The sequence below is a fragment of the Zosterops lateralis genome (genome assembly GCF_965231275.1).
Source record: "Zosterops lateralis genome assembly, chromosome: 5".
In the NCBI taxonomy this organism is placed as follows: domain Eukaryota; kingdom Metazoa; phylum Chordata; class Aves; order Passeriformes; family Zosteropidae; genus Zosterops; species Zosterops lateralis.
Genome location: NC_139766.1, coordinates 70,907,995 through 70,933,795, shown reverse-complemented (window position 1 = coordinate 70,933,795; position 25,801 = coordinate 70,907,995). Strand labels below are relative to the sequence as shown.

At 42.9% G+C, this 25,801-nt stretch overlaps 1 protein-coding gene across 21 annotated transcripts in view; it reads left to right on the top strand.

Moving 5' to 3' along the window:
* The window catches only part of ANK2 (ankyrin 2), a gene marked incomplete at its 5' end in the record, with an annotated part of 231,179 nt that overhangs the window by 79,451 nt on the left and 125,927 nt on the right, over positions 1 to 25,801 (top strand). For 16 of the 21 annotated variants that reach the window (XM_083862148.1, XM_083862142.1, XM_083862140.1 and 13 more), the window contains one exon: positions 24,723 to 24,857. The exons of 1 other annotated variant lie outside the window; for it this stretch is intronic. In XM_083862148.1, coding sequence (XP_083718274.1) covers positions 24,723 to 24,857 — 135 coding nt within the window. Of the gene's footprint in view, positions 1 to 4,619; positions 4,743 to 24,722; positions 24,858 to 25,801 lie in introns of those variants that run through there. 4 more of the 21 variants (XM_083862139.1, XM_083862137.1, XM_083862149.1 and 1 more) reach the window with 1 other exon arrangement.

Sequence of the window (25,801 nt, the reverse complement as noted above, 5' to 3'; positions counted from 1 at the left end):
CTGCTTTTCTAGGAATATGTAGTCCTGTAGGTACTGAAATGGCAGGATGTGCTAATACACACAGTCCCTCTGAATACTCTTAAATAGCTGAATGAAGCACATTGTTACTCTGCTCTGGCATTTCCAAGTATTTTTGTGCCTATTAAAACAATTCCATCACCTCCATCTGCATCCCTCAAGAGGAGGTGTTGAGAGAAGAGCTTCCTGAGCAGAGGAAGAAGGCTGCCCACCTCTGCCATTTGGCCTGGCTGGAATAGCAGCAGAGGGGAGATCTTCATCCATGCTTGTGGGTGGAGATGAGCTAATTCAGTGAGCCAGGGCTCCCTGCTTTCCAGGCCACTCATGGCTGTGTGCCCACCTCCAAGCCCTGCCTAACCTGTCCTGCCTCTCAGCAAGGAGCAGAACTTTAAATCACTGCAGAATTCATAGGGACAGGGATGATGCTCATTGCAGATTTTGCAAAGCACCTCGTGGATGCACCTGTGCATTATTGTGCACAAGTTAGGCAGGGCATGGCTTTGGAGGGAGCCTAATTCCCCCATGGAACTGTAATCTGCCTTGTTCAGAAGGGTCTTCCATGACAGTAGACAAAATATTGAGTTGTCAGTTCTCATCTTGGCCAGCTATTGCTTAGGACAGCCCTTTCCTATTTTTAGCTATTTGAAACTGATTTTGATTTCCAGGCACTTTCCTGAATGTACCAGAGCTTAGACCTAGAAACTATAGTCTATATTCTGGCTATGAAGCATGAAAGGCTTTTCCCACTCCACCAATGCCTCCCTATTTTTTTGTAGCTTTGGGAACACATTTGAGTCACACTTCCTTGGCATGGTTTCTAGGCTTGGTTTTAACTTTGTGTTTGCACTTCCCACATGATTTATATGGAAAGAAGCTCATTTTTTGTGAGCTAGACCCCTGATAGCAGATATGCTTCAGGGAAGATAATCACTTTACATCCTCTCTTTTAGTACTCAGTTACTGTTGGGTTTCACCCACCAGGCTTTTATAGACTGCAGATGCTGATTTGCTCAGCAAATCAAGTCTGTGTGCCTGAAAGCTGGCAGGTAAAGCCTGGTGCTGGTCATAGCTGTGGCCACTGCAGCACTGCAGTTCCAGTGCTGAGTGTCCCAGCTGCTGGGGCAGGTCAGAGAACAAAACCTGGGGACTGTGAAACCAGCAGATCAGGTCAGGAAGCTGATGCTTAATGCCAGCTGGTGAACAGGCAGAGACAGGAGCTGGAACCCCAGTGAAGCATTCCCATCTTGGTATCTCATGGTGAGGTTCATCTCTTGGAGTCTGTTCACACATCACACAGGGCTCTGTACAGGTCGAAGACTTATGAGCTTTATTATCCCAAATGGGAATTTATTGAATCTCACAAGTTCTGTATTTCTGTATTCTAGGCTGTGGATGACACACGCATTTCAGAGAAAACCCACCCTTTTTCTGAAACTGTGTTCTTCTGTTATTGTGCATCTGCCCACTCTCCCACTCCCCTCCCACACACCGTTTCTGACAGCATCACTGTATATTCTGCTTTTCTGATGTAGCACCTCCACAATACGTTTTCTATGTTTAGGAGGAAATTGCTCAGTCTCCATTTTTACTTGAAAATGTAATCTTCAGACTGATGTCTGCAGAAGGGTTTGGTTTAGTTAGGATCTGTATACACAATGCGATGACAAGCCTGTTTTTACTTTTTTTTTTTTTTGGGGGGGGGGGGGGGGGGGCGGGAAATCTGTCTTAAAACAGAACACTTCTTTCCTGCAGGGGCATAAGCTGTGTCACATATTGATACATACTTCATGTTCTTCTCCCCAGACAAGATATGTTCTTTCCAAAATAATCTATGGAAAGTCACTTCCCCCCTGAAAAAGAAAGATGAAATTTTTTTTTGTCTCTTTGAGGTTAGGGAGAAAATGTTTGTAGAACATAGTAGTCAACCCACAGAGTTGGCCTTCTTCTTAAAGAACTTCTCCTTTACCAGTAATCCTATAAAGAATATTTTCATTTTCATTTGATTTTGCTTTGCATCAGTTGTTCAGTCCCAGGGTCTGATGTTTTTCTCTCATGTAGCCTGGGTTAGAAAGTACATCAAGTCCTTGGTTTACTTCTAAGCCAGTTTTCTGGAAGAATAATTATTCAATACTGAGATGATAAGCCTACATGTATCAATCATCAAAAGATGACAAATTGTTTAATAATATGGCTGCCATAGACCCCTCTGTGTATCAAACCCTACTGTGTGCACCATGTCTCAGGATTTAAGCATTTAATGGCTTAGACACCTTGAACCACGATCTAGGGAAATCCTAAGACTGTGATTTTTAAGTGAGGCAGCTTGTGATTTGGTCTTATTTTCAAACTTCTTGTTTAAGATCCCATGAAAAGGTTGGAAAGGTATCAGGAAAGTTCAGTTCTAGACTACCAGCTGTTAATTTCTGTTTTACAAGTGATGGTACCCATGAGGTTCATACAATGTGAAGAAGACAAGGCAGGCCAGAGTCCTATCAGGGATTCTAATTTCTCTCTTTATTTTATTCCTGTGGCTGCCTCCACCTGTCTCACTGTTCTGGTGGCTGTTGCTGCAGCCACTTGAGTTTTAGCCATTAGCTTTGTCTAGCCTAGTTTTCCACAAATGGGAACAACTGGGAGAAAGTCAGCCTGTACAAAGACAGGAGCCAGAAAAATCTTGGCTGGCACTCCCTGCCCTGCTGCTTCCCATGCCTCCTTCCACTAGGGAATTGTGTTTTTGATTGAATGCACAGATGACTGGCTCAAATACAAAATAGATCCTTGTTCTAAAGATGCTTTTATAGTGCTTTGTAGTTTTCATATATAAGCCATGGTAAAAATTCGGTCTGTGATATTCTCAAAGTGAGACCTTATAGTAACAACAGAAGTCATCAATGAGGATTAATTCCATGGTGACAATAAATGTTCCTGCTTCACAGGAACTGGAGACCACCAAATGCTGTGGGTACAATGGTGAGGGGGGAATTCAGGCTGGTCTATGAGCTGCTGTCACATGGAGAGCTCTCAGGGTGTCTGTCACTCATGTGGTGGGGCTATGTTACAGAGAAATTCAAGGTGCTTGACTCTAGGGACTGTTCAGTACAATTCCTTGAAGTCAAGGAATATATTGCAGGCTCAGGGAATTGTTTCTTTGATTTGGTGGGATTTAGTGCTGGTGTTGGTGAGCTGCAGTGTCCCTGTGACTCTGGGGTGTGACTAAGCCAGGGATGCAGATGGCTGCAGTGACATCCTGCCTCTCCTCAGCACCTGTCTGAAGAGGCTGGAGCTGTGGTGCTGGAGGGAGCTGAAATGGGATCTGCTAGCAACTAATGCAGAGTCTCTTTTGATCTACCCGTGTCCTGTTTTGATGAATAAAAGCTTGATGCTAATAGTGATAAGAGTTACCCAGGGAGGCGGGAGCAGAACTTTGATGTGCTGGTTTAGCAGGGGGGTAAGTAATGAGGAAATGACAGACCCATCTGTCTCAGATATTAACGCCAGTAATTACTGTTCCAAACACAAATGATATTTGGGGACTGGGGGCGACTAAGTAGCAAAATATTGTCACTGTCTCTTTCAGTGGCTGTTGGTCCACAGCACTGTCCATCTTCAAGGCAGGTCTTCAGAAGTTGTTTTAGGAAGTGCCTGAGAGCCGCTTTTGGTGTTGAAAAACACCAAGCGGCACCCCTGGTGGTATTATTTTTACTTTGGTGAGGCTGAGCTGAGCGGGGCAGGCTGAGGCCGGATTACGCTGCGTGCTCAGCGCTGTCCCTCCTCGCTGCCGAATGCAGCTCTCCTGATGCAGCCTCACGTGGCTGCAGAGGCACAATGAGGACTTGAGCATCTCCAGCCCTTTCCAGGCGTCTCTCCCGCTGCCTGCAGGTGAGCAGGCTGAGCCCGGGCTCTCCCAGCCCCGCACATTTCCCTCTCGGCTTCCCACGGACCGCCTCGGCAGCGAGGGAAGATCGTGAGGGGGAGAGGAGGAGGAGGAAGGCGTGTGCCGGGCTCCGGCACTGCCGGTCGCAGCGGCAGCAAGTCAGTAAGTCAGACTGCACCATTTTCTTCTCACCCCGTGTAAAGGCGATGTGAGAAGCTGACGGGAGCTGCCCCCTCCCCCTCTCACCGGGGATGCTGAAGTGGAGCCCTCCTCCCAGCCAGAAGACACAGCCTCTCTGGAGGAATCCCAGAAGAGCTTCCCAATTTGGTGATGTGTGTTTAAAGGCCGATTTTTCATTTCCCTTTTTTTTTTTTTTTTTTTTTTTCCTCCTTCCCGGCTGAGTCTGAAGCCCGCCTTCTGTTGCAGCCACAGCCAAGCTGAAGGGCTTCCAGCCTGCTAGGAGGGATTTTCTGCCTGCTCCTTGCTCGGGTGTGTGTGGCTGCGGGCGCTTTGGCACCCTGCGTGTGCGGCTCTCCCGCTCCCGAGCTATGGGTGCTGCAGGGGCTGGGGCAGAGCCCTGACCTTTCCTGGGCTGCCGGAGGAGGAAGAGTGGATTACGCCGTGAACTTCTGGCTCGCAGCCAGTGCCCTTGCGGAAAAAATAAATCACCTGGATATCCGCGTGTGGTGGGAACAGCTTCCTCGGAGCTGGTGTTTTCCTCGCCAAAATGGCTCACGCAGCCGCTTCCATTAAAAAAGTTCGAGAGTCTGAAATCGAGGAGAGGGAAAGAAACCTTGAGAAGGAAAGGAAAAGACAGCGGAAAATCTCTAGGGCTGATCGGAAACGCAAGGTATGAGGGGGAAACCAGCCCCCTTCTCCCTTTCCCCCCACCCTTCCTCTGTCTGTGCAGCACTTCGCAGGTGTTCGCTGCCCTGTGCGATGCTCTCCCCCTCATTTTCCAAACCTTTCCCATTGCATTTCCCTTTTGCATCCCTTCCCATCCCCTTTGAGCCCTGCTGTGGACTTCGTCCATCTGCAGTGAGATTGAAGTCCTGCCAGCCATGGCAGCCCACAGCCACACAGGGATCGTGCACATAAAGATGGCACGCCAGTATTGCCTCCTTCCCTTCATCCCAGAAGACCTGGAGCTCCCTGCCATCATTCCCAGCTAGGTGCTCCAAGCCTCTGGCTGATCTGGAGAAGTTGTCAAGGCAGGGAGGTGGCTGTGCTTGTGCTTTGCAGCGTGAAGGTGCATTTCTCTACTTCACAACAGCCTTTCTCCCCCATTTCCCATTTTTAGTTCTGCTTCCCACCTCCCCGACAGTGCTCACTGCTGTGTGTAGGACCTGCCTTGGGGTGCTGGGAGCATCAGCTGAGCTGTGTTGCAGTTTTTAGGTGTCATAAAAGGGATCCTGGGCTTGCCACTGTGATTCAGTGTATTTACACTGCACACTGCAGGTGTATTTGTCTAGGTAGGGCCTGGCACTACAATCTGCAATCTGTCAGGTTTGCCTCTGTTACTGATGGCAATTTCTAGTTCTCTGAAGGTGTATCTCTTTAGATGGTTCTGATTTTGGGAAGGTTTCTCTTATAATTAACTGTTGTTTTCCTTCTGTGTTAGAGGGAATGACAACTCTCATTGTCTTGGGATGAAAAAATAGAGAAGAATAAAAAATCAATAGAGGTGATTTATTTGCCACATCACTGTATCATTTCCAAGGACACAAAAAGTACAATAGTGGAGAAAACACTAAAATGAAGGTTCTGTTAATCTTAGCTTTAGGACTGTGATACATTGGGAGTGCCTGTGTTAATGCCTTCTCATTGCCTTTTCTTTCCTCCCATGTCTGGATTCTCTAGCTTGTGATATGCATTAACTCATTCCATGACAATGTGTTTTTATCAATTCTTTATAAATTTCTCTGAAAGGGAAAATATAAAGAGGCAATTCCACACCCCCCCTCCCCACCCTTTCTGCAACATTGCATGTAAACACAGATCTCTGTAAAAAGAAAAGCCTAGAATTCAGCCATATAATGTTTGAATTTACAGATCCTTTTGGCAGATCTCTAGAATTCAGAAGCCATCTGCTCCCTTGGCATACCTGGGCAGTTTTGAATTTGTTTTGCATTCTTAGTCTTAGGGCTTTTTATATTCTGAACTGCATAGCTTAAATAAAATGACAGAGGCCTTTTGATGCCTTTGGGACCTCTGGGTGTGATCTCCATGACTTTTCAAATGCTCACTTTGCAGAGTTCATTAAGTCACATCCAAATTGTCTTTATCAAAAGCAGGAATGTCATTTCCAATGCACGCAGTGCCTGGATGCTGGGCAGCGCTGCTTGGGGCAGATTGTGATTACTCTCCTAATCCCTTAAATGGGACACTGCAGCATAAGGTAGTTTTTGTGATTGTATTTTTGATTGTGGAATCCTCTGCAAAACAGCCTTTTAAAAAAATGTACTTAATGTGTGGATGCCCTTGCTGGAAGGGCTTTTTTTTCCTATCTGCCCAGCACCCATTTCAGTTACTTCATTACAGCGTGTGTTGTTTTTCCTGATTTTCACAAATCCTTTTTCCTCAACGTGTTTGATTCAAATGCCTGTTGGACTACTTTAATTAAAGCTGGATAGAATTAATACTGCCCCTTCTGTTCTCTCTTTTCCCAGAGTGCTGCACATCCCTGTCTGCAAGCAGGCAGGCTCAGGCCGCATTTGTGTTAGTAATCATGTGTGGTGATGCAGGCTCCTAATCAGATTTTTGTATCCAGGGATCACCAGTGGGCTTTGCTTAGAAAATAGGGAGAACACTTCAGTGTTGTGTGTGTTTCCTCCTTTTTAATATTCAGCCCCTGCTCCTGGCTCCCTTCCACTGCGGCTGTACCTTGCTGTTACATAAACAAGGCTGCACCCTAAACTTGCCTTCAGTCAGACGGTTGGGGCTGAGTCAGGCTGGGCTTTTCCCTCCTGCTCCTGCTGCAGGAGACACACAGCAGTACAGGAATGAGTTGTTTATGTCTGTATCCAAACATGCTCCTGCTGTGCAGAATGCAGGGTGTAGAGCAGATCAGATATGTGGGTATGTATGCACACCCATCATGTACACTGAACAACCCAAACAGAGAATATATGGTACATATAGTATTTTTATTCAATCATCAATTCAAGTGAGATACATACCTGAGAGATATTTATGTATCTGTCACTTTAATTCCTCAAGAGCAATAAGTGGTTTTACTGTGAAATGGGATTATCTCCTAGTAGGGGCCCTCCCAGTTTTTGTTGAATTTCTTGGAAAATGGAGGCTAGGAACAAATCAGGTGTGCGGGTCCATGAGAGGCAAAATGCAAATGAATATATTTTTGATTGTTCTCAGCACTTAAAGTTTTTCTGCATAGGAAAATCTGGTTCCAGCTTTATGATTTGTTTGAAAGGCCTTACACTGCAGTGAGTGGATTTCCCCTACAATGGAGATCCGTTTTGTTTGTGGAAGGATCATTGGAGTGGGGGGAATATGTCAGGTGTCGAGGGCTATCTTTCCCAACCCTCATCTGGATACGTGCTGTGCACCAGTACGTGCCAAGTGCACGAAGCGCTCATCTGGCCTTGTGATAGAAACTTTTCCTGTGTCACTGGAACATCCTGATTATGCAAAAGAGGATAAATGAAGGGCTGTGGCCTTAGCTCTTCCACTCTGGCAGGATGCTAGGCATCTCTTAGTACCATTCCACTCTTCTCCAAGCTGCCAGGGAGGTTGCAGGTGTGGGCTCGTAGTGCCTCTGCCTCTTGAATGTTTTGCTGTGTGACCGTCACCTGTCTGGGCATCAGCACCACGAACTGTGGCTGCAGGCTCTGTGCTGCTGGGGTAGGACCAGAATGTTCTGAGATGTCGTCACAGCTGCTGCCTGACGTAGCTCTGGGCCCGAACAGACCCCTGGGCAGCAGCAGAGCTGTGAGCAGGCCTAGCAGCAAGCTGCTCACATCATCTCTTGGCCATATTTAGTGGTTCTTTGAAGATGAACAGAATTATTCCATGCTCAAAAACTGGGAAAAGGAGTTTGCACACTGAAGATCTTCTCCTGCATTCTTTTTGAGATTGACTCAGCTGTTTTAAAAACCAGTTGACAAGAGGGCAGGTCTGCTGGAAATTTTCCCTTTTATGCAGGTGTAACCTTTTCTTGCAGGGTGGAAAAAAGGGCACTGGTGCAAACACATGTATGTAAACAGCCCCTCAATCTTCTGAATAGTTGTGTGGATACCCAAATATATCAAGAACATTAAAAACCAGGTACTAACACAGGAGGTGAGCAGCTTCAAATATATAGATTTTGTTGTAATTTAAGCATGGCTAATTCAATTTTATCTAAATTCAGGATACATAAGGCCCAGCTCCACTTGCCTCTCAGTGTCTTTGGACAGAGCTGCCTGTGGCTCACCCTTTGCAGAGTGAGGCCGAGGAACCGGGGTGATTCCGTGACGGTCACTCACTGTGACCAAAGCTGGACTTACAGCCTGGCAATCCAGCTGCCTAGCCCCTGGCTCTATGTAACACACTCTTGCTTCTCCTTGTCTAAAGCACTTCTCAAAGCAGACACAGCTTCCTGACTCTGCATGTGACAAGTGTTGAAAAGGTTTTCGAAAACCCATATAAAATCCCAAAGAAAAAACCTCTTATAAAAATGGATTCTGCTGCCGAGTGAAACTGATTTTTGAATGTTACAGATGTGGTAAGCTGATGGCTGTTGCCATTTTGCCAGTCAGGAGGACAGAGTTTGACATCTGGTCTCTACTAGACATAGTTGGATATTTATTTAGTGTTTTTAAAAGGTTTAAAAAACTTTCATACCTTTTTGAAGGCCAGAATAATGAGTTCAGCATTCTTAACATAAAATGCTAAGCATCTGGAAATTCCACAGCATCTGGAATATTCATCAGTGTTTGCTAGAAGACCCATAGCATCAGGTGAATTTTGTCCTTCTCTTGAAACCCTAAGTGCTGCTGAAGCTCACACAGAGCTACTGCTGGACAGTTTCTGTGGAAAGACAAGGATGGAGGGATTCTGCTGTCAGCAGAATTCCAGTGTGTGTGGGGAAAAGTCAAGATGCAGTAAGTGACTTCCATTGTGGAGCTGCAGGAAGCAGGGAATGGTTTTGCTTTGTTTTACCTCAACAGCAGACCTTGTTTCACATTTCCACCTTCTTTTTCCCAAAAGAAGAAAATGAAAGACTTTTCACGTTATAGAAAATGTTGTCAGATTTGTCTTAGATCCAGGCCCATTTGAATTTCAAGCACATCTTTGGCAGGGAGGGTGGGTGTTTGTCATTGGGTACATTGGCTCTGCACTGAGGCTGGCAGCCCCAAAGCTCATCTCTTTGGAAAGAGATGGAGTTTGGTGAGGAAGGAGGATTAAGGAGTGCTTGGTGTGCTGGGAAAAGGCCTCCTGAGGAGGAGGAAGTCATGCAGAGATCCAGTCCTTTGTTCTTGGTCACTCCTGTGTTGGTTCATGGATGCCAACCAGTGCCTCACCTGGTGTGAACCTGCTGTGGGATCCCTGTGGAGTTTGTATCAGGATAAGGCAGGGAAAGAGTCTTCACTACTTGACCTGCGTATACTGAAGCTTTCAAGGTTCATTGCAGCTTTAACCTGCTGTTCTTTCCTGAGCACTGAATGTGTCTTCTCTGCTCAGTGTTGTGTTTGTTGCCTTGGCAAACGTCTCTGTGATTCATTAGAATTTCTAGATGTTTCAAATGCCTCTCCAGCCATGAAAAAAACCTTTTTGGTGTTTTGTAATGGAGTGTTTGTGTAGGAGGTGCCTATTCCTGATGCCCTTTGAGCATTTTCCTCCTGTATCTCAAGCTTATATTTTCCTTATGAAGCTATTTATGGGCATGAAAATAATACCTCGCTAGTTTGCTTCCTTGTGAAATGGAGCTTCTTTAGATGACATTGCACATCAGAATGGATTGAGATTTGCTGCTTCATTTTCACCACACCCTGTTTTGAGGGGTGTGATGTGCATGGGTACAAATACACAGTGTTCTAGAATGAGGCAAGATTGATGAGCTCCAATTCCCTTGCTTCTGATGGGAAAGGAACAATTTTCAAGTTTAAATTTGCTCAGCTTTGTATTGTTGTTTAATCATCCCTTGGTTTATATGTGGTATTTCAGTTAATTTCCTTGGTTATTTTTGAAACACAAGATTTATTCCATCTTAGTAAATCATATGTACACAGTATTTCAAAATACAGATCATTTATCTCAATGTGGTTTTGGTGTGGTGGGTGACTGTACCTCTTCACAAGTTGAAGTTGAATGAATCCATATCTAGAATACTGGAGAAAAGATTAACAGGATCTGTCGGCTCTATTTTGTGAGACACTGGACACAGGAGGAGGAAAATATGTTCCTGGAATGCTAAATCCCTTTGCATTATAAAGCTTGCTGGGTGCAATCCAACGTCATGGCAGACACTTTGGATTTTATGGCTGCATTAACTCATTATGTGATTGTTTCCATGAAGTTATGAAAGTGTCCAAAAATCCCCAAGTTTCCATCTCTCACTTTTTCATAATCACTAAGAAGAACTTCTGCTAAGCTTTTAAAAGAGCAGCTTAGAGAGAGGAGAAATGTCAGCACCTGCCTATGGTGACTGTCCACCTATCCTGTCTCTGCAAATTTAACTTAGCAGGAATGATTTTAAAAAGTTGAGAGAGCATTTGCATATTGTAGGAAATCATCCCTGATAAACTTTTCTGGCTCTGGGGATGGTTTTGTTTAGCTCCTTGTAAAATAACTTGTGTCCTTTAAATTCATGATTTTTCCTGCACCACTGGAAGAATTATTATGTGGTGTTTGGGCAGCTTTGTGCTAAGCAATTAAAAAATGTTTAATGAGGATGTCAGATGTTAAACTGTGAAGTGTCAAGCTTTTTGAAATCTGGCTTCTGTAATTTAGTCCCTCAGGCTTTTCCACTGCACTCCTGGGGAAAGTTTGGCATCTAAAATGAGAGAGGCATATGAGCTCTGAGTTGACAGTTTAATGGTGAAAGCTGGAGTCATGCTGTGGTGGATGTATTTGCCAGTCTATGGTGCATCCAGAGGGTGGGAACAGGGACAATGGCCCTGGGCAGGGTGACAGGAGGGCTGCCATTCCCTGAGATGGTGCAACTCAGTACAGCTGGCAGTCAGCTGGATTGTCATGCTTTATTGACTTGACTCGGCTCACAAAACATCTTCTGGGTGACTTTTTTGAGAATGTAGGCGCTACTTCAGGTTTTGTGAAAAAGAATTCCTGTTCTCTGCATCTTTCTCAAGCAGCTCCTTTTGTGTACTCGTGGTGATGGTAGTTTTGTTTGAATGTCTGATGAACTCTTCCATCCTTAGCTACATCTTGATGCATGTGCCTATTAGCAACCTGTCCTTTTAGACCTAGACAGCTAAAATCAATTATTTTTTTCTTGTTCAGTTCATGGGGTTGTTCCGGTAAGATTAGATATTCCCCACTGTTAGACATTTATTTGTAGTATTGCAGTATATAATATGAATTACTGAAATCTGACAGATGCAATTAAGTGAATTTCAGGTGGTTCACGGAGTTGGTGCTGTTCAAGGGCTTTCTCTTGGTAATTATTTATGGCAGTTCCATATATTGTAAATAAATTTAGTGTGTTGCTTATAGTTTTCCAGAGTTTGCTTTGAAACTGTGTTAACACCCATTCCTGTGCTAAGACCTTTCACATATGGATCAATATGGATTGTTAGCTGCCCTTTTACGAGTAACCGAAAACAAAGGCTGCAATTAAAAAAAAGTCTGTAATTACCTTCTATTTGTTGATGCTAATGAAGGATTTAGCATGTTAACCTTCCCAAAATCTAACAGGTTCATTAGCTCCTTAGGGCTTTGGAAAAGAAACATTTTAGGGAAGTGAGCCAAAGTAGGTTTCAGAGTACACACTTCTGTTTAAGGTCAGCTTTTTGTCCTCCAGCAGAATTCTTTCCTGATGAAGATAGGATAAGAATGAACAGAAGGAGAAAGGGGAAAGAAGTAAGACAAGATTTAAAGAGTTACCCTCTTTGCCTGTGCTCTGGAACAGCCCAGTAAGACTGATTGTCTAAGTCAGAAAAAATTCACAGTGTTTCTTATTTAGCAAATATTAATGTGATGCTGTTCTTATACGTGACCTGAGGAGGGGCGTGGATTTCTTTTGACCTGATAATTTAGACCCGCCTTCTCTTTATTCCTGTATGTAAAATAAGGCAGCATTGACAAGTGGTGTTCACCCAAAACGAGTGTAGCTCTTATTTCCCCAGGCTGGTAGAAAATGATTTCAGCCCATAGAACCATAATTACAAGCCTTTCTAAGCTGTTTTAAGTTGAATAATTTAAGCTTATTTTTAATTATTTACTCCTGCTGTCCTGTGCAGTGCCAGGATGTCTAACAGAGACGCATCACTGCTGAAAACCAGTGAGGCTGACAGTGCAACAGGAGACTCAAGCAGACAAGAGCCACTTTGTGCCTCACTGCTCAAGCCATGATTTACTGGGGACTACCTGGACCCACTTGAACCTTCTTGTTCCCCTGCTTCATTTCTTTTTAAAGGCACCAGTGCAATAGGGAGGAGAGAAATCACATGCATAATGTTGATTATAGTTTCACTGCTGGAGCAAGAGGAGGCAGTAACTAAGATTTCCCAAAAGGCTCCCATATGCCAATGGAGAATAGTTAAGCTCAGCAAATCTTTTCTATTTTTGCTGATGAACATGGTGCTGGACATCAGAACTGCCTGAAAGACTGGAATCTTTGCTGCCATCCACATTTCTAGGCCAGGGAGACTGAGTTCCACTTAGTTAAGTCAGGTAACAGTGCAGGTTATCTCTGTTTTAGCCTCTCCACAGCGTGTCCATGGATTTAATATTAGCTCTTTCTAGTTACTATGGGGAGTCATGGAATCACAGAATGGTTGGGGTTGGAAGGGTCCTTAAAGCCCATCTCATTCCACGCCCTGCCATGAACAGGAACACCTTCCACTGGACCAGGGTGCTCAGGGCCCCATTCAACATGGCCTTGGACACTTCCAGGGATCCAGGGGCAGCCACAGCTACTCTGGCAACCTGTGCCAGGGCCTGCCCACCCTCACAGGGAAGAATTTCTCCCAGATATTCTATCTGGCCCTGCCCTCATTCGGTGCAAAGCTGTTGCCCCTTGTTATTAAAATAACACTCCTGCATTATATACATCAAAACATCAAAACTTTATGTAACAGCAAAAGAAAAACCAGTCATTTTCCAAATGATACCTATTTCTCTTTATCTTGTTCATGGAGAAGCTTATGAATAGGCACCTTTTGAAAGTATTTTGGTACAGTGATATGACTTAGCAGGATGAATTGAGTAAAATCTAAAATGCTGAGGTGAGCCTTGAACTGCAATGGGAAGCTACTGTGTGCAGAGTGGGGTGGCTTTCATGAGCCATGGATTCATTTTGCAAAATTTGACCTTTGCTAGAGACAGAAAGTGATGCAGATTTAAAAAAAAAGAATTATTTTGACTGGTCAGTGCAACTGCTGTATCGCAGCAAAATTTTCCTGAGGAAATGCATGGAGACTCCATAGCAACTAGCTGAGATCTGTGCTATATTCTCCATGCTGTTGCTGTGTTTTCTTGGGAGAATCCAGCCATCCCCCACTGCCCCCACAGCCACGGCGTCTGTGCTGTGCAGCCTGACTGTGCTTGGCAAATGGCAGCTGCAGCCACTGGCCATTGACTGTGCAGGGGTATTTTTAGCATTGTGAATAATCCTCCAAGTTGTGGTTTTCTCCTTTTATTTTCTTGGTGAGGGCAGCACAAAGCCTGCAGCGTTGTCTGAAGGGTAGATAAACCACTCAGCCACTCCTTAGGTAATAATTTATTTACCAACCTCTCCTTTTGTGGGATGCAGATATTAGCACTAGGTACTTTACCAGAGCTGTGTGCACCCTCAAGTGGTGCAGGGTATTAGCCTGGTGAATGATGAGGCCCTGGAAAAGGTTTCCCAAAGAAGTGGAATCAGAAATAATTAATAGCTGTGCCCAGAGCCAGCTCTGCATTGCAGCACAAGTTCTCCCGAGCTTAAGGAAGTACGTGCTTGGCTGTCTTCCCCAGATTTCTAAGGAAGCCTAGCACTCAGCCTGTGTGGTTTAGGGTTTGGCGATGCTCCCCATGCCTGCGGGGTGGCACTGCTGGTGGCACTGCTGGTGGCAATGCGGTGCTGGTGCCAGAGGGAGTGCAGACGGGACACGGCTCCTGGCAGAGCCACACGGGGCTCTGTGACCCTCCCAGCTCCACGGAGGGTTTGTGGGACAGAGCTCTGACACCAACCTTAGTGTGTTTGCTCTGAGCAGCACTTGGAAATTTATTAAAACAGAAGAGCCAAGGAAATTGTCCCAGGCCAGCTTAGGAGGACCCAAAGTCCTGCTACAGCTGATGAATATGCAGGTGGTTGAAAAGGTTAATTAACACCAGTTAATTGCAGTTTTGTACATCATCTGTCTGGATTTAGCAGCACACATTCCATTATTTTGGGCACTAAACCATCATTATGTTGTAGTCTCTGCATAGGTGTAGCAATGATCATTGGCCCAGAAGTGTGAAATGCAGGAAGGAGTATTTTATCCTTTTTAAAACAACTTCAATATGCAGACTTAATGAAACAAAAGCAGAAGGCTTGAGAGGAAGCAGCCTCCTTCTGGAAGAGGTGTTTGAGATGAACAAGAATAACTTAGAGATATGGAACTGTAATTAAAGGTTATAAATGAATGCTTGGAGTTATAACACTATATATTAAAATCTTAACTGTTAATATAACTTATATATAACTTAACCCTTAGTATAATATATATAACTTAATCCTCTTAATATAACTTACATATAACTATAATATAACTTAACCCTGAATGATTTGCCAGTGATTTCAAGAGATTTAGATTTTTTTTCCAGATGATTTCAATCAGGAGATAATTCACCTCCTATTACGTAACCATCTGAGTGATTTCTATTTTCCAATGTAATTTTTAAACATATGTGCATTTTCAGTAATATAGCCCTGTGATTGAAGGACAGATTATTTATGGTGGAAAATAATGTCACACAAATGTACCTTGAAGTTCAGAATGTTCTTTACATAATTCCTGTGTTCTGTGACCCCTCCTGTTCTAATCACCCTGTTGTTGGCACGAGGAGAACCTTGCTGTTCTGATGCTATTTATAAATTTAATACCCATCTAAAAATAATGATTAAAATAAATGGAGAAGCAGAAAGCATTGGAAAATCACGAATGGAATTTGAGAGAAATTTGCAGAGGCAGAGGGATAAAATGGACCACCTGGAACTCCTAGAGATGCCCACATGCCTTTTGCAGAACAAGATGCTTCCATGAAAAGCATCTACTGCACTTCTAGCCCATCTGAACATAAGTTTAAAATATTCTTCTCTGGTTTTACTTTTGACAGTGATTTGCAGTCAAAAATCAATCAGCAGTTGAGATTCTTCCAACCAATGATCTTTTCAGTTCAGGAAGGACTATCTGCAATATATTTTGCTGCCTATTTTATCCTGTAATCTCCCATTACTTCTTAATGTATGGAACTAAGAGTAATGCTTTGGGATTATTAATACAGAAACTTGGTGGAACTTTAACTCCTCAGGGTTTGTAGAAGTGGGAGACTCCTGTTGTCAGTAAAAACAGGGTGAGAGAATGAGCAAAAGTCTTCCCTTTCAAAGTCCTGCTTCAGGGCATCAGTGTCTTTATCTTGGATATTTGTGAAAGTGCTAAAAAATTAAAAATAGATGCTTTTCTGCTGTGCAAAGACAGTGCAGCATGAGGTGGTCATTGCTGATTAGGCAAGAAAGAGTCAGAGTTCTGCCATGTGTAGGAGTTGTCAGACATTGGAAGAGACTGCCCAGGGCAGTGGTGGAGTCACCATCCCTGGAGGGATTTGAAGGATGTGTGGATGGGGCACTTGGGAACATGGGTGAGTGATGGCTTGGCAGTACTGGGGGAACACTTGGATCTTGTCCATCCTACATGATTCCATAATTCTGTGGCTGATCAATGAGCCACAATGGTTGTAGAGAATTTGGCTGACAGAACTCCCACAGGGTTTATTTTCTTTGATTTTTGTCCTTGACAGTCCTTTAGTGCTGGAGGGAGTTGGAGCAATGAGTGAGAGAGGATCTCCTGGCCCAGGATAAACTGATCCTACTGTGATCCAAAAGCTAAGATCAGGCTTGCTTCAGTGGGTGCTAGAGCAGGCTCATGGAGGATGGATAAGAATAGACAAATATTCATTTAATCAGACAGCTGCTTCCCCTGTGGTGTTGATATCTCCTCATAAATGAGTCATCTCTGCAGTAGTAAAGATTTTCATTTGTCACTGTGAATGCAGCAGGACTTTTGGAACTCTCACACAGGACCCGAGGTCTTTCCCTTAATATTCATTTGGCCTGGGAAATGATAGCCTCTTCAAGTATTTTATTATAAAAGGTTCCTTTATTTTAGAGTATCATTGCTTAATAGATGTGCTTATACTTATCTTGGGGGTTTGGCTATTGTTTAGCTTACAAGGGTTTTTTTTTTTCCTTCCCTATTATTTTTACTCACTCTGAGTGTAAATTGCAAATTCAAATGGGAATTGTAGTCAACCTGATGAAGTCCTGAGATGTGGGGCTTTGTCAGTGGTGGTCTTTGTGATCTCATGCTGAGATATTTGTATGTACTCTTTCACTTCATCACTTGTTGAATTACATTATCATATGGCTGCTTTATAGGCATTTGTATATCAAATACAGAACATACTTTACTGTTGTTCTGAAAGATCATCTGGATTTAGTCCTGAAGCTACAAGTCCTGTAGGAAAGAGTAAGTTTAGTGCTGCATTCCACAAAATAGGGAGTTGCTTCCAATGCAATGGGAATCGTGGTTCCTCTTCCCTGTTTTTTAAAGTTATTTATTTCCTGTAGTAGAGACTAAGGAGCAGTTTAGCAATTCTTTTTTCTGTTAATGAGCACTTAAATAAAGAAGTCCATGAGACTTTCCAGCTCAGGCTGGTTGTAGGAGGAAGTGCTACTCTCAGAAAGGAAGGGTAACAGAAGGCAGGTCCAGATAAATTGAAATGTATTTCTGACCTTGCCTATTACCTAATAGGAAACGTATGAATTTTCCATTCCATGTGGTTGAACTTCTATGTATTTGTGTCCCAGTTGATGTTGGGGAGATGCTGTCAGAGAAGAAAGATGAAAATCCAGTATTGAGAGAAGGTGTTGGAGAAGGGAGTGGTTTGTGGAGGTTGTGACCTATTTTCCATCTTGTCACTGCCTTGGGGCCAAATTTTGGTGTTGGGCCATGAAGGCCAAATAAATGAGCTGTAACAGTGAACAGAGCAGGGCTGGCAAGCAGTAATGCAGATGGGAAAAGCTGCTCCCAGCTGGAAGAGGGCTGGATGTCATGATGTCAAGGAATTCTCTGTTGCTTGTATGAGTTCTCCTGCCTGCCTGGACTCTGTCCACACTGGAATCTTGGGACTTGGTTAAGGGGGAGTGGGGGAGTGGTCGTGGCCAAGGGTTCTCTCAGTCCTTGGGACACTGTTGGGTATATAGGAGAATCCATTAGCATAATGTTTTTAGTAGTGATGAAATGTTGCAGTTATAATGCAAGTTATAATTCAAATAAATGCTATAACCCTTTTCTTGCCATAAAAAAAAAAATTGATAGAAAACTACAGGCTTTATGCAAGATTATTTGCTAAATTTTTCTGTTTCTTGCTGACAGTAAATCGGTGGGTTTATGTATATTAGGGATTTTTGCTGGTTTGTATATTTTAACTGAGGTCCTTTAATGGACCTTACTGGCACCTAATTTTGGTTCCTGTGTAATTATGCTTTTCTTAAAATAGCATTATTGGGTTTTGAGAGAAACCAGTTTTTTGTGTGGATCTGTTCTTGCTGCATGTTCCTTTCCATAGCTTATGGCTTCCAGGCAAGCCAGATGAGTATTGTTCGTTAGTTACCAGTGTCTTCGGAGATACCACACAGAAAAGGGGGTAAGTCCTGTTTAAATTTGGGCTTGTGTTGCTCCCTGATGGCAATTTTGTGTCCATCCTATCTGCTGGGTTCTACTGAGAACTGCAGGGAACCTGTGAAGCTCCTCCTCTTTGAGTTCAGAAGTTTGTAGGGTTTTTTTGTGAAAGGTGTTGTCCTATTCCATGCTTCCCTGAATTTTCTAATGTCTTATCTACAAAACTAATGTTCATTTGATTATCTCTTTCTTATGTGTTTATTTTACTTAAGGATGTGAAGTTCTCAAAACCTTGGTTATTTTGCCTCAGAATGTGCACCACCAATGTGCATCTCACAATATCATGAGTTAGGAATGGCAGCTGAAGAAAATTTTACAATATTCTTAGGATTGGTTTTGTCATTGTGCCTTCCTCGGCTCTCTTTAATTTTTGGGCACTGGTGGTTTTAATAATCCTGAGAGACTACAGTGCCCAAGGACTTGCTTTGTCAGTTGGTCATAACCTCCCAACTTCTAATTCATACATTATTCAGAATTACAGCAGAATTTGATGCAGACTTGGTTACAGATGATGTGCTCTTCCCGATGACCTTTGGTGTTTCTATTAATTTTATGGAGGTGCTCTGGTTTTTTTGTAGGGGGGGCAGGCCTTAAGTAGGTGATGAATGATGTGGAGGTGTGTTTTCAATCACAAGATCTCAAATTGGCTATTTAGAGCTGTGTGTATGGCTGCCATAATGAAGTTTAGTCACTTACTCAGCAGACTTATTTGTTTTTCACGCTATTCTGGCCCTCATTTGGATGATTTATGTAGCTATAAGGCACAAATTGCTTGCTTACAGAAACAGAAATTCTTGACTGTACTCTGTTAGAACCCTTTTGATCATAGGGAATTGCTTTTGGAAGATTGTCATCTTTTCTTTATTGTCTACTGCGACTCTGTCAGCGCAAGGAAAGGCAAAATACTAAACAGGAGCGATACAAACTCAAGCTTTCAAGTACTGTTTGTTGGCATGTGATGAATAGAGTACATCAATTTCCTTTCATGACTCATTCTTTCTTTAAAAATGGGAAGATAAACCCATTGGAGCTTGCTCCAAAGTTGGATGTTGCGTTCATCTGCGCATTTAACCAGAGACTTTTTAAAGGCAGAGACTCGGAGTCAGTAACGCTGGATTCTGTTTTGTTTTTCCAAGTAGCTGTCCGTGCGATTAGCTGAGCACATAAAACATGGCTACATACTGAAGAATAGAAAAATTGCAGTTTTATGGCTGTAGTTTAGATAAATGTGGATGCACTTGGCATGGCTGGGTTTTTTTAAGTATTGGTACAGATATATTCAGTGTGTGTGCACCTGTACCTAGATCAGTGTGCATTAACTCATATTGGTGTGGGAATTGTGGGCATTAGGTTTAGTTTCTCTTCAGTGGCATTAATGTTCTCTTTATCTTTCTAGCTTAGCCATCAAGAGCAAATCATTAAAAGAAATATCTTGATATTCAAGATATAAGGATTTTCTAATGGAGATTGATAGTAACTCTTGTTTCCAACAGATGTGTTTAATGGGTCCCAAGATAACAGACAGGCACAAGGTGCAAAATAAAATAGAAACCGAGTAACTGAACTCTGGGTTTTCACTTAAGAACCTGTGATGAGCCATTTTGTGTCATTTCCCATCAATGATGCACCATTACAGCAGCCGTGAGTACAATGGGAGAGGAAAAGCTAAAATCAGGGTCACAATACTAACCAAAAGTATGTAATTCTTTGAGGATTCCTGAGAATATGCTCTTTAGCAAAGGCAAAATTATGATTTAACGTTGTTACTTCATTCCTCATTGAATTAATTATGTTAAACTACAGTAAAGCAATAGATACAACAACTTGCAAACTTTATACATTGTATTCCTATGTATGAGGCAAACTGTCTTTTATATGTTATATATGAAATATATAATTCCCCCCACAAACTGATTTTATATCAAAATAAGCAATAATTGGTTTTGAAAATTGTGACAAATTCATAAAAAATCCAACAGAAGTGAGAACTTCAGAAGCCTCTGCATTTCAGCAACAAGAGCTTTTAGGAGACTAGGGGTTTTTGGAATCAGCAGTGAGATCCTACTGATGTATGCAGAAGGGAAAATGGGATGATTTTCTTGGAGAAGAGAATTGAGACCTTACTTGATATTCCAAATGCGATAGCTTCACAATATTCTACAAGATGGTTTAAGGCAGAATTAGTATCTGCCTTAGAATTAGTAGTTAAGGAAGAAAAATCAGAGCTAATAAAGAGCCAGAGATTTGGGTTAGATTTAGACTGATACAAATAGGCACCAATTAGAGCTTAGTGCCACAGGAGGATATAAAAACCATGACACTCTCAAAAAATGCCTTAGTTCTGTTGAAAAAAACCCAAACAACAACAAACAAAACAACAACAAAACCCCCCTATTTTGGGCATGAGAAGTGATAATTTACTTTATGACTGTGTTGGCATGGGTGGGCCAGAACTTCACCTTAACCGTTTACCCTCAGGGTATCATGGAATATATCTCCTTGCATTGATTTTTAATTTTGTGATTAGTCAACAATCCCTCTTGTGTTACTCAGTGCTTCATGTCAACATGTGCTTTTCATTGCCCATGAGGTAGAACCAAGGCTGAGAGAGAAAAGAAATATCAACTGCAATTTGTATGAGAAAAACAGGTGACACATAAACTGCTGTGCCCGTGATGGAATCTCTGTGAAATCTGGGGTTGTTTTTTACCTCCTTGTGCCACACCTGTCCTCCAAAAGCTCTCATATCTGTCAAGTAAGGATGCATTTTATCTGTGGAATGCTGGAGGCTCGGGTGCCTTTTTGTATATATTTTATATTTTCCTATCCACAAAAGAGTTTTTTCAGGATCTGTAGGAACCAGTGCCAGCAGGATCTGTAGCTGCAGTGATTAAACCTCAGGTTGCCTCTGTCCTTTTTTTTCATAGTGGCTAAAATATATATGGTGCCACTCAGATTAAGAGCTGTTCAGAGAGGATCATTAGGCTTAATGATTCACCATCAAAAGCAGAGCAAGTCCTCTTTAAAATGGCTCAGAATAGTTTTTTTTTCAATGGATTGGACTCAAAATATTTAAGCTGAAGAGGATTTTTTTTGCTAGTTTGTCTGGAGCAGACAATGGCCCCTTTGTAAAGGCTGCTTAGGCTTTGGAAATTGCTTAATGTGGTCTCTGTGACCAGAGGAAGAAAAGGCTGAATTTTTGGGAAATAGTGATCTCATCAGTGTCATTATTGTAAAGCATAAAGGGGGACATAATTGATATAAAGTCATGACTCATCAGAGTTTATAGTCTACATGAGCTCAAGGTCTGACCCAAAATAATTGCTTGAAGCAAGTGAGCTGAGTTGTACTTGACCTTCCCATAGAAAAAACCCCAGGAGTGAAAAACTTTGCATTTAGGAATAATTTCAAAGTTTGGGGGATCTCCTAGAAATATATAGGTCCCAGTGCAATCTGTTATCTCTCTGGGATTTTTTAAAAAATTACTATGTTTAACCATTAAAGTGTCATGGGAAATGGCTCTTTGGGGAGAGATTTAACAGTAATAAAAGTGAGGATTTCTGTTGCTGATAATTGTTATTTGTTATTTGTCTTGATACTTGGAACGCTTCCTCTCTCTCTTTTTTTTTTTTTTTTTTTTTGGTTTTTGGTTTTCCTCACGCCCTCCCCCCAGCACTAAATGCTAATGCAGATGACTCCTGAATTGTCATTTTGGTTATGCTAATTGAAACATCTACTGACAAACTAAGCTTTAGTAGTAATGGCAAAAAAAAAAAAAAAAAAAAAAAAAAAAAAAAAAAAAAAAAAAGGATAAAGAAATGTTTTTCCTGGCAGCAGAGCAGTTTTGCTTCTGTTGCTGCATTACCTGGGTATGTGTGACTGTCCTCAGTCCTGTTTCATCTCACAATACTCAAGCCTTGCCATTCTTGGACTGTGGAATGCTATCCCATCTAATGAAGTCTCCCTCTGGAGATGAGCTCACAGCTTGGATTTCTCTGCTTCTTCCTTGTTAGTCTTTGAGGTCTTCATTGGGATTTCGCAAGTCGGTGCAAACCATGGTTTGCACACTGCTTTCTTTGATGGCCAATAGTAACAAACTGGGAGTATCCAGCCATTGCAACATTTACTATGAGAATCTTTGGGAAACTCGCAATTCCCAAAAGTTTGCTGAGCTCTTTATTGGTTCGTGTTGCTCTAAGGGTGAGAATCATGAGTGCTGCAGGCTTAGAAACACTCAGGGAAGAAATCAGAATATTTCCCCCATTTGGGGGGAAAGAGGGACCTTGCCTTAGTATCAGTTCTTTAATATGTGGGGTACTCTGCTCCCCTTCTTACAGGCACTTTAAATTTAGTTTCTGAAGGTTTCCTAAGTAAGGAAGTAATTGAAGTTTGGAGTTAGTGTTGTGAAAAGGTCTGAAGAGAACTGAGGTGCTTTGGTGTGAGCTCTGCCTGCAAACTGTGCCTCTGGGTTTGGTTTCTTCAGTGCTGCTGTCTGGGGTGGATCTGCACCCTAAGACAGCAAAGAGCATAGGAATGCAGAGATAGAGCAGCACGTTCCCCCACAAAGGTTCTGAACCCTCCAACATGCACTTTGTTAGGGTATGATGCCCTGAGTCTGGCAGGACATGCACATGTTTGATTTCTGAGTAATCTGCCCTCAAGTCTTGGGGCACTTGGACAAACAACAGTGAAATTGTTGAAAGGCTCTGGCAGGAGGCTTCTCTATTGCTCTCCCTCTGATGGCTACACAGATTGTTACTTTCCTCAAGCAGCATTTCCCAGGAGTGCCTGTTATTCAAGTTTGGCCACCCTTTCCCCCCGAGTGATGCCTTGTGTTTTCCAGTAAGTTATTTGCATATTAAATCTATCCAGGGATTTGTAGTTCCAGTTTACGTTGGAACCTTGGTTAGATGAACTTTGGTCAATTCAAGTGTTTGGTGGGATTCCTTCTTGCATCCTTTTATTTTGATAACTAAACCAAGAAGTTCTGGCAGTGTGTTTATGCGTTTCTACTGTCCCAGGGTATGATGCTTTGAAGAGCTGAAGGAAATTGTTACTAGTTCATTATGGGCAAGTGAGCCTTGCACAAACATTCTGAAACAGTTGCCAAGTGCTGGCAAAAACCTCAAAAAGGCAAAAGCAACAATTAAACTATTCTGTGCACCTGAGGTGCTCCATCCTGGAGCATTCATCGGCAAGGAAAAATTACATTGCCCCTTAAAATCTCCTCAGGATAATTAATAAAAAAGAGAACTTTGTGCCCATCAGTAATCTTTAATGGGGGGCTGGAGGGAGCTTAGTCTCTTGGATCATCATTGGTGCTGCTGTGAAGGGGAACTGGGTGGGAATCCATTGGCTGCCATGGAGAGCTGCCTGCTGACATGTGCTGCCATACTGGCAGTGGATTGAAACCCCAAAGGGAGAAGAGTTTGGCCAGTTGTTGCAGTTCTTTGAAGATCTCTATGTTTCTGAGGAATTTGGGGCTTTAAGTTTCAAATACATGCCCCACTCTGCTGAGGTTGGATGTGCATGGTGTTATATTCTACGGGACCTTGTTATCTACAGGCACTTTGTCCCTGCTGCCTCTGCTACCCCCAGCTGGTTGTGTTTGGTTCTCAATTGGTTCTCAACTACTTTTTCGTCTTTGTTTCGTTTGGGTTTTGGTGGTGTGGTTTGGTGTTTTTTAATTCTGTGCCGAGTCTCTTCTGGATAATGGGTAGATTCCAACATTGAATCCTGAACATTGTTTTCATCCTAATGAATGCAATCATGATAAGTAACTCCCAACCTAGAGTGAATGTTCTTATTCTCAGTTTTGGTGGAATTGTTCTTATTTTCCTTTGTATTTTTTGTTTGTTTTGGTGGGTTTGTTTTGTTTTTGTTTTGGGTTCAGGTTTTAATCATAACTATTATAGCTAAAATATTAACACCAACCCTAAACCAAATTGACAATAAAAATCCCAAACAAAACCAAACACGACATGGACAAGAGCAAAAGTGATCTAGCATCAGATATTGGTTTTTTTTGATACATTTGAGCTCATCTGAAATCATACCCGGGGGACATATCAATCCAAAGCAAGCTCATCACACTTATTGGCTACATAAACATGAAATACCATGTGAATCACTGAAATTAAATGGTCATGAAATCTGCGCTTATCCACTTTATCTTGGTTTGTAAATATCAAGTAGACGTCGAACAATAGACTTGAATGAATCATATTTTTGAGTTAGAAACTCAGGAGGCATTAGCAACATTCTGAAATTCAATGCTTTATGTAAGCACAGCGAGACCGAGCAGGGCAAGTGAAAAAATCAAAACATTGAAAGGCACGCAACTGGGTAACTCAATAACCCGTGTGTGCAGGGCATTCCACCCAGAGGGACTTTAACTCTGCGAGCCGGGCCGGCCAGCTCCGTGCTGGAGAGCCGTCCCCCGGCCCACCCCACGCCATTGACATGCATAGCTGGCCTGGTAGGTGTAAAAATAGCCGGGCAGCGCCTGAATTGGAAATGGTCACCGGCCGCTGCCCGCAGTTGCTGGGGTTTCGGGTTCTCCGAGACACGGGACGGCTCGGGGAAGGGAGGCTGCGGCCCGTGGCCGCGGAGCGCAGGAGGGACCCTCCTCCCGGCCGGGCACTTGTCCCTCGGCAGCGCTGGGCACCCGCTGCCGGGCCAGGGCCATCCCTCTGCTCGGAGCGAGCAGAACAACTGATATGGGCAATGCACCAATTTGCCAGGCTTGTCATTCAGAGAAGGGCTTAAGGACGCAAGGGAACATACAGGATTTGGATAAAACTCCTGATTATTATGGATTCAACAGTGAAGAAAGTAAAGAGCCTGAAGCCGTGGTAAGTTTTGGCTGAAGAAAACAGGAATCACAGGGGAAAATTCAGATGAGGCTTGTGCATGTTGCATTTGCAGAGGATCTCTTTGCTCAGAACTTTACTGGATAGCTTGCAGTACTGAGGGACCTGCTAAACGTGTCCGTGCTGAAGTATTGCTTTTGTACCCTGACTGTGATTAAAAAGCAGCTGTCACTGAGCTGTGCAGTGGCTTCAAAGCATTGCCAGCTACCAGAAGTTTGAGGTATGTGAAGAGAGAACCCTGTGGGTGAAACAAGCCCTGCAATGAATGGAGGTTACCCAGTTATCCTGGTTTGTACAACTGCTAGGAATGGTCCTGTATTGATCATTCTCCAAACTTGAACTCAGTAGCTTACTTTTGAGCTGCTGCCTGCCCAGTGCATGAGATTGTTTTCTGTGTGCAGTTGAGACAGAGCCACACAGATCCTGATGCAGAGGAGGGTTATAGTGAGTGAGACCAGGCACAGACAAAGGGGTCATGCTTATGGCAGTAATGTCAGCATTTGTGCAGCAAACCAGAAGAAAATCATTAAGATGTGAACATTTGTATGGTGTCTATAGCAAATGAAATGTCCCTTCTCTCTTTTTATCCTTTATGTCTCATTCTGTTTGAGAAATTTGCTAAGTGGTTATTTCATTCAAAATTGGCAGTGGAAATACGTTGTGTCAAAACTTCTGGCAGAACAGAAAGATCAGTAAACCTTCAGTGTTAGCGTATCCAAATCTTATGTTCTCTACAATTGATGTAAACTAGGATTGGTCTCAGTTTGACCAGATGCTTTGCATGTGCCTCAATTACTGCAGTGCAGTGTAGAAGAATAGGTGAGCTGAGTTCCAGTGTTGGTAGGGGTAGAGGAGACCCAAGGCACTCCCAGCAGCAGCTCGTAAGAAATTCTACATTGTCCTGGAAAACACTTTTGATGCTGTCT